This window comes from Aythya fuligula, chromosome 6 (genome assembly GCF_009819795.1).
Source record: "Aythya fuligula isolate bAytFul2 chromosome 6, bAytFul2.pri, whole genome shotgun sequence".
Taxonomy (NCBI): Eukaryota; Metazoa; Chordata; class Aves; order Anseriformes; family Anatidae; genus Aythya; species Aythya fuligula.
The window spans coordinates 17613231-17622705 of NC_045564.1; the positions used below are offsets into that span (position 1 = coordinate 17613231).

Genomic DNA, 9475 nt, shown 5'->3' on the forward strand with positions numbered 1-9475 from the left:
ATCTCTACCTTCGTACGTGTGTATACCTACAGTGCTGAGAATAGCAGGACCTGGTCTTTGTGGAGTCTGCATGCTAACAAAATGGAAGGAAAGGGCATCACCTGTGAACTGTATTGTGTAGCACTGGTGCTCAGATAAATTGGATTTTCCTCTCCCCCCCCTCCCCCCCCCCCCCCCCCCCGAATCAGCTAAACGTGATGGTTCTTATTGCAGAGGCATTTGGGACCTGGCCAAAAAAAAAAAAAAAAAAAGACACTTTCCTAATTTGTCATCACTGTAGATAACTTGTGGGTTATGGATGAGACTTCAAAAGAAGGCAGCCACAAAGAGGAAAGAAGAAACAAGCAATTTCTAATAATTTTTTCATTAATTTCAAGATAAACATTGGAACAATTCAGCTGCTTTTAATTATCTAGAAGCAAGACAGTGGACAAGTAGTACCCAACAGGAATTTGTAAAGACAAAATTGTCAGATATCTGTGATAAATTTAATGGCCTTGTATATTGTGAAAAAACATACTAATCTATGTATTGTGATTTTTATTAAGGCTTTAAAGGCTTTAATGCCTTACAGCATTTCCATAAACAAGATAGGAAATTCTAGTTAAATGGAAACTACTGAAAGTTTGAGTGTGAAAGATTGGTTGGAAGATAATACACAGAGCACAGTCATCAGTGGTTCACTTTCCAAATGGAAGAATATCTCATTATGAGATCTGCTGAAGCGGCTGCTGGTTGAATACTGTTATGTATTTCCATTAATGAGCTGGATGATGAGCGTTCTTGTTAAATCTGCAGATGACCCCAAACTAGGAGATGTCCAGGTATGCAGAGAACAAAATAAGAATTTAGGAGCATCTCAAGAAATAGAGGAAATCATTAGGTAAAAAAACGAGCTAGGGTGCAGCTTCTGAGAAGAGGGATTTTAGGCAGGAATAATCAACTATGCAAATACAGCATTAAGGACAAGCTAGTCACGTGGGGTTGTACAAAAAGTTATAAACTGAGCATGAGATAATGTTGCAATACTGTCACAAAAAAAAAAAAAAAATCAAATGGTGTATCAAGTTTTATATACAGAAGAGTTATCTGACGAATGTGAGTTAATTCTCTGATGCTCCCCCACCTTATAAGACCTTATTGAAAGCTCTGAGGAGTGCTTTGGAGACCATGTGCCTCCAGGAATATTTAGACCAACTGGACAGTCCAGAAAAAAAGCACCGAGAATGGTTAGAAGTTTAGAAACGAAGAGCTGTAAAGTTAAAATTAATATGTGGCTGATACAAGGAAAGCTCTAAATAAATGGAAAATAATTTAAAATAATAATAATAAAGACCTGAGTCTTAAAGTATCTTAAAAAAAAGCTTTTCAGCAGTGGGGAAGGAAGCACTAAACACATTGCCATGAATAGTTTTTAAAAACCCTCAGTTGCTCAGAGCTATGAAGAGAAAGAACATGTTGAAATTCCTAGTTCCTTGTAGTCTTGCTCTTATCTGTAGATCTTTTTTTTTTCTTTCCCTCCAGTCTTCTGTATGTTTTCATGACTTTGTTTAATCTTTATATTTCTTTCTCCACCTTTCGGTCTTTCTTGCAGTGCTACCTGGTATTTTCTCTTTCCCTGCCATGCTGTTTTGTTTCTGCCAATTTCTACTCTTAGTCCAGGCATTGGACAGAGAAGCAATTGTTTCTCTCCCATGAGTTGGATGGGTGAGTTTTTTTGGTCTTGTTTGTATGAAAGCGTACTTTGACAAATCACCTTTCTTGTCGGGGTCAGTTTTTCAGATCATCTTATCTTGCAGGGATCCACAGAGCTTGCGTTCTCTCTGCAGCTTCTCTCTTCCATCACCTCTTCTATTTCCATCAGAACTCTGCCTCTGTTCCCAGCTGGATCTCTCATGTGAAACTCAGCTTGTCAAATGTCGTTCTGTAGTTAATGTACCTTCTGCAACTCTTGTATCTATTTATTTTGGCTGTCTGCAGGTATTGGTTTCTTTTGCTTCAGGAACCACCACAGTTTTACAGCTCCCTTCCCTTCTCCACAGCTCCCTTTTTTTGGTGCTCTTTGCTTATTGGCCTTCTCAGTGACAGCCCTGATTTTTAAATCTTTTTTCCAAGGTTGAAATCCTGTTCTGCATCCTGGTTTAATGCCAGCAGTTAACTCTGGTAGTCATCCTGATCCTGCTGCCCTTGGAGTACTGGCTTCTTTAGTTTACTTTATCCTTGTCAGGCTGATTCCAGATAAAATCTGGAATGATGCCTTTGTTTGTTAAATTAGGGGATCTAGTAGTAGCAAGAAAACGCTTAGGTCTTCACAGTTTTTTCCAAGTTAGTAGTAGATACCTTGTCATGCTTTTGTCCTTCCTCGTCTATCTGCCACCAGTAACTGTGTTAGGCGTGTCAGTGAGCATCTTAATTCCTCTTAGCCCTTGTCCCAGAATTTTGAGTGCCTCCTCCATGTGCAAGTCATTCAGATCTGGTTTTGTTCTTGTGTCAGGCTTTTACAAAGTCTCCTTTTTAATTTAGTTTTAAGTTCAACTTTTATCTAACACTCTTGTCTTCGCTGGGATGTCTGGTGGTCCTCCTGTCTGTTTGGCCGATATTTTTTCCCAGAAAGTATCTTACTGTCCATTTGTGGAGAACAGAGTCAAATTTCAATTCAGGAACCCTCTGTAGTTGCTGTCCTCTTCTCACAAAGCAGTTGGAGGGACAACTGGACCATCTCAGTAGGGGAGCACTGCTAGTTGCCTAAAAATGCTCTGAGACATCCCTTGCTGTTATTACTGAGCAGAACTAGACGAAAAGCCTTTCTTCTTTCTGCTGTATGGTTTATAATCAGAATTTGGTTCTGACTCTGCTTCTAACAGCATTTTTAGAAACGTGATCAGGAAAGAAGATTTTTTTTTAATTGCTTGTAGTGTGTACACTGTTTGCAAGTAGTTTTGAGTTTACTTTAAGTAGTGTCTTCATCTTTCAACTTTCTTGTTTCTCAAAGTTGAAATAGTTCCAGCTGTTAACCATGGTCGTTGATTCTTCTGCCTGTTTTAATGTTTCTTTTCATGTTGTTAGATTTTACCGTGTTTCCTTAATTGAGATTTCCTGTTGTCAAGTCTTCTCTCTCCGCCTAAAGTCCAATACCCTTTGTAATTCATTGTCATGTAGCATGACAAAATGAAGAAATACTCCGGGATTTGCTTACCCTAACATGTGTCCAAGTAAGTGTGCTAATGCTGTTCTGTTACAGATGTCCGAGTATTTCCATGGAAAAATGATGTGCTCAAATAAAACAGACTTTGACGTTAATTGTTACTATTTCTTAAGGGAATTTCGTTCTGTTTAGCAGACTTAGTTATCTGTTTAGCACTACTTGGTTTAAAAGCAAACTTGCATGACCACTTTACCAATCATTAGTCAACCATTTCACTTTGGGGAAAATTTCATTTAGAATATGTATCAGTATTTGTACCTTTTATTTTTGTTTGTTTTATTTTGGTCACTGTGAGGGGAATTCCTGAGTGCTTTTTAGTAATTCTGTGACATTGAAAGTCACAAAAGTGAAACACTCAGGCAGAGAACCCGACTGTCTCTACAGAGTACGATGCAGTACCGTATCTTTTAGCGAGGCTGTAGCAGGTCTGATGTCAGTCACTTCAGAGACCTTTAGACCTCAGTGCTCATTTATTGCTAAAATGTACCAGTTCTGCTCCTGCATTATGAAGATCATCTGTCAACACTTTGAGATATTCTCCTTTGTTATTAAGCTTGTGATGCTCTACACTGTCAGGTTTTTTGCCAATTATAGTTAAGGTACAATGGTGTATTCACTGGATCAAAGTCTCACACTGGCGGTAGAGGAATGATTTGTAAGTCTTTATTCATCTGAATTGTACAATAGAATACCTGAGGAATGCAAATAATCCCTCTAAGGACTCAATAGAAAAGCTGTTAAAATGACAGTCTAAGACTATTATTATTCTGAATTGGTGTTTTAGCCAAAGTAATTATTTCTTATCTTGTTGTTCCACAATAGTTCTTAGTTTATTAGTTACGATGACCATATTTACCAAACAGAATTTGAATCCTATTTTAGGTACGACTTTCATGCCCGTTTCAGTTTTTGAAGTTTGCATGTTTAATTCTGTCTTTCACTTGGTACATTATTTAATTAGTCCAGAGGCTGCTGTTAGATACTTTTTTAAAGAAAAGAAAAAAAAAAAAAAAGGATGTATGCACAGATGTTGAAGTACGCTTATGAATAGCAGATACACTCCTAGATATGTTTTCCATAAAAGGTTGGCATTTATAAGCTGTGAACTTTGATATCCAGTTTGTTAGCCAAAGTAAATTAGTTAACTACAAACGTCAGTTTTAGAAGCGCTGTTAAATGTCACATGTGGTTTCAGGAACGCACCTTAATTGTGATTTTCAGTTCAGATGTGTCTGAAGGCAAAAGTGTTTCAGTATCAGTCCTGGATACCAGACTATTTTCATTGGATAACTGGAGGAAAAAAGATTAGTATAATGAGGATTGAAAACCACTGATGGGGTATTTACATAAGTAAATGATAGAAGGACCAGCTTTATATAACAAACGTGTGAAAACTGTTGAGTGAACTTTTATATTCTTTGTCCCATCTAAAGCCCTACTCAGTGGGCCATGCACTTAATCTCATAATAGCTCTGATCCCCTGCTATTTTCTTTGACAAATGTGTGTTGATGAACTTGTGGTTCAGTTCGTTTTTTTTTCTGAAGTGACATTTGCATTGATTATTTAAAGGTTTGCAGGCCACAGTTTCAAAGCACTTTAGTATAATAGCAGTTAAAACCTTAGTCTAAATCTTGGAGATTAACAGGACTAAGAAAAAGAACTCAGCAAGCATAAAACCCTATGCTGTATGGTGGGTGCTTCAGGTTTGAAACATCGATGGCACCCAAAGTACTGTATTTTGTACTTTTTATCTTAGCATGCAGGAAATACTCTCTTGCCTGTTGTGCTTACTTGCTGAATGCACAGAGTTGTCCCCATTCTTACCGTTCCCACATGTTCAGAAATAGTGCCCTGTAGGTAACATTGTGAACAGTCATCAATCCTTCCAGGTCATTTATGGATATCTCTCTTACATGTATAATAAATAGCATTTACAGTTCTAAGTGCACTGTCTGTGTTTAAAGATTGTTCGATATCTGAATAGAAAATATTTGCAGAATTAACAGATCTTTAAACAATCCATTAATCTGTAGTTCTAAATGCTTAATTTCATTCAACTAAAAAAAAAGAAATAAATCAGATGTACAGTTAAGCTATTGCCGATGCTGCCAGTTACAAAGGGAAAACAGAAGATGAGAAATAGAAAATTTGATTCTTTATTTTAAAATAATAGTAGTGTAATATCTTGAAGCTTTGTCCTGGGGAGATAATAGAAAGGTGTGAGAAACTAGTAGCAACATGGTCCTGTATTCATTAGCTATGGCATCCTCTGAGATCAATAACCAGAAAAAACAGGGTATAGCTTGCTGTCTAGGAGCTTACAGTGTGTAGTGTTTTTTTCTGTCTGCTAATATTAGTTACCTTAGCCACTGAGAAGAGATGTTTATATAAAAAAAAAAAAGGGGGGGGGGTGGAGATGATGTCAGAAGAAAAACTGAAGACCCCAGTTTTTGCCACATTTGATGAATTTCACCTTTGTAAGTCTCAGAAAAATGACTTCCACAATCCACAAAGTTTTATTCAGTTACCATTTTAGATTGCAAGTATTTAACCTCTACCAAAAACCTAGTTATTGTCTCAAATTATGCCCATTTCTTATAGATTAAATGCCAAACAGAAACCAAGAAACAGTGAAATGTTAATGGAGTACACCTGAAGCAATTGCTGCCTGTTAATGCCTTGACCTTGGAAAGCAATACACAAAAAGATGGCATCATAAAACCGTGCAATTCTTATGAATATGTATGTGCTACTTGATAATAATGAATGTGGTACAGCCATGCATGCACTACAAGATAATGTTGTGCCCTTTGTTGTCTACAGGTTGATAAAAATTAAAGAGTGGGTGGACAAGCACGACCCGGGTGCTTTGGTCATTCCTTTTAGTGGGGCCTTGGAACTCAAGTTGCAAGATATGAGTGCTGAGGAGAAACAGAAGTATCTGGAAGAGAACATGACACAAAGGTTAATTAGCATTCATTTTCCCTACACTTTATTATCAACTATTTCCTTGCAGTAATTTAATTGCTTGCGCTGATAGAATAATAAATGACAGAGTAATTACCATTATAAAGAGAGAATCTTCTCCTTTCTTTACCATGAGACAGAGTGAAAAGATTTATTTTAAATTAAGTTTTTAACTGTCATCTGTCATCTCTGTACAGTGTTTTAATTATAACATAGATATTAGTTATGTATATTTTTGAGAAGGAATGATCACCAAAACTGTTTCGTCATCCATGGGGATCAGGGATGGTGGAAAAAAATTTGCCATAATTTTTCTGAAGAACTCTAATAAATTGTTTCAATATTGAATTTCAGTCAAACAGTTATGCTTTCATGACCCGGAGTCCTGAAAATTGCATGAGACCAAAAGTGCTGCCTGATAGGGTGTTTTAAATGGATCCCATATTTCTGTATCCTGTGGAATAAACAAATCAAAATACTGTCTTTATGATGTTGCAGGAAAAAAAAAATAGTTCTTCTGAAGAGAGTTCAAAGAAAAAGGCTACTCCGATTATCACGGGGTTTTCAAGTAGATCCAGTGTCTTCCAAATACGCAATGTCTTTCCACATAAATTGATTACTTGAGGCATTTAGCTGTTTTATGTGTATACGTTGAATGAATTGGATTCATTTTTTTTTTCAGTGCTTTAGCAAAGATCATTAAGGCTGGATATGCGGCACTCCAACTAGAATACTTTTTCACTGCAGGCCCAGATGAAGTGCGTGCATGGACCATCAGGGTAAGATTCATACTTATTCATCAGCTATATCCAGTTCCACACTATTGAATTCAGATTGATATCACTGACTTTGAAGTTTGTCATGGTGGCGGTTAGCTAGTCATTACAGATGAGGTTTTTGTCCAGGATAACTTTAATTATTTGTGAGCTGCTGAACAGTGAAAGTGGAGCTGCATTGATTGAGGCAGGTAACAATTGATTCTGCCTATTACATAGTCTGAATTTCTTCATCCTGTAGAATCTGTCTACCCTCCTCCTGTGGTCAGAGATAAGACGTACCAGTATTGTGCTTGCTTAATCTGTGTGACTGGGTTTGTCTGCAGTGAAATTGATGTTGCTTTTCATTTTGTATTCACTAAGTTTGTTTGGGTTGCGGGTGGTTCATTCCTCCTTTGCTTTGCTCGGATTACATTTTCAGCAATAAAAGCAATATAACATCATTATATTCCTCGTGGATACACAGTTGGGCTCCAAAACCTAAAATCAGTGTGCAATAATTCAGGTCGTTTACTGACTTTAATATTTAGACTGAATTTATTTTGGTAGTTTTATGTGTGTTTATCCAGGAACTTATGTAATGCCTGAAATTAAATTATGTATTTTAAATGTTGATGCAGAATGATTACAGCCATAGAGATTTACTAATTTATTCCCAGAGGACAGTAAGAGCTGAGCTGTAGTGGTTTGCCTTTGAAAATAGAGTATAATATAAAAATTACTATTGAAAAATATTTTGAAATGCATGCAGTTATAAATTCTACCTTAAAATTTATAAAAATGTCAACTTTAGGAGATGCAGATCTGTCACTGAGCTTTTATTTGCTGCATCATTATGTTTAGAGCTGTGCAGTGAATTTCAGTGCTGCATTTAATTTCATTTCAAAGGAATTAATTTGTTTTCATTAATCAACATAATTTCCAGTAAATTTATATTTTTCCTTGATACTGCTACAGATGTTCGTGTATATATTTCAGCACATTAAACTTACAAGTGTGCTTTAGAAATTTTTTTTAGTCTTTTCATCTGTGTCTCCTTTTACGTGATAACTCGTAGCTAGTGTCCTTGAAATAGCTACCAAAATAATATAAAAGCGGAAGTTCTGTTCTTTTTAAAAGCATGTTCTGAAACTCTGCTGTTTTCAGTAGGAGAAATGCTTGCTCTTTATTAGAAAATTTGAAAGCTGGTTTATCTTAAGACTGATTGTAAGTATCTTTGATTTAATGTGCAAAGATATTTAGTCAGGTAAGCATCAGTGAGTAGCCATATTAACCCAATACATCTTTTATTGTAAAAACTGTGCTTTACAGTGTCAGACTCCTTAGCACTTTAACATGCTTTATTAAGCAGCCTTTAGGTCACCATTATTTCTCAAATTTCTTTCCATGGCTGTGTGTGCACAGAATGTATGTCCTTGTAATTTAAGGCATACAGTTATAATGCATTCTACTTTACTGCAAAAGCTTAAATTATCTCCTAATATTTGCATGTGATTTTTAAAAAAAATTTTTAGTCATTCAGTTGTTGACGTTTTGGTAAGAATACTCATTTTGTTCTACCTTAGACTTATTAAAGTTCCAAAATAAAAATATTCCAAAATAAAAATAAGCCAGTATATATAACTTGAGATTCATACATAATTTTTGATTACAAATATGATTTGTCAACGAATGTTATCATTTAATTGAAATTATTTGGATGTGACTAAAAGTCTAGAGTATTCCAGATTTTAAAGTTATTTAAAAATCTATATTTTCTTCACTTTCTGTATGAAGAGCTAGGGATCGAAGTGAATCCCACAACAAAACACAATCATAGCTTCTAAAATCAATATTGCTGTTTATACCTATTAGGAAAAAACAAAGCTGCCTTTCTTTAATATCAGCTGGTTTATCTGTGGCAAGGGCATTTATCTGTGTGTCCCAATATTGAGAATTACCCAGCTGTATGTGAGACATTTTAACTGATACGAAACAAAGTTTCAACAGATCCTGAAAGCATATCAAAAAGGAAGAAACCTCTCTCCTGCAATCAATCTTCTTAAATGCAATTAATTTTCTTCCGGTCTTTCCTTTGACAGAAAGGGACGAAGGCTCCTCAGGCAGCAGGGAAGATTCACACAGATTTTGAAAAGGGATTCATTATGGCTGAAGTAATGAAATATGAAGATTTTAAAGAAGGAGGTTCAGAAGCCGCTGTCAAGGTGAGCTTCCCATCTTTTTCTTCTCCCTTCCTCCATATATACCGTTTCAAGTGTATTTTACATTGGGAAGATGTTCTTGATGTTAAATGAATTTGGCAGTAACCTTCCTGTAGCAATAGACCAAAAATCCACTGTCTATTTAGGAAAGAATTGAAATGCACGAACTTACTGACCAGGAATGCAACAGTTTCAGTGTCCAAGACATGACAGTTTATGGACTGTCAACCCTAACACCAAAAGCTAAGCTGATTTTTTTTTTTCCTTAGCTTATATATTAGTGTTCAGAATGTAATAATCTTTAAAATGAACATGCTTTTGAAAA

The 9475-nt window shown here is 35.9% G+C and overlaps 1 protein-coding gene across 1 annotated transcript in view; it reads left to right on the plus strand.

Moving 5' to 3' along the window:
• Positions 1-9475, plus strand: part of OLA1 (Obg like ATPase 1) — a 94937-nt gene that overhangs the window by 81567 nt on the left and 3895 nt on the right. Inside the window, exons 8-10 of the mRNA XM_032189900.1 lie at positions 6030-6170; positions 6856-6952; positions 9031-9153. Of these exons, the coding sequence (XP_032045791.1) occupies positions 6030-6170; positions 6856-6952; positions 9031-9153 (361 nt within the window). The remainder of the gene's footprint in view (positions 1-6029; positions 6171-6855; positions 6953-9030; positions 9154-9475) is intronic.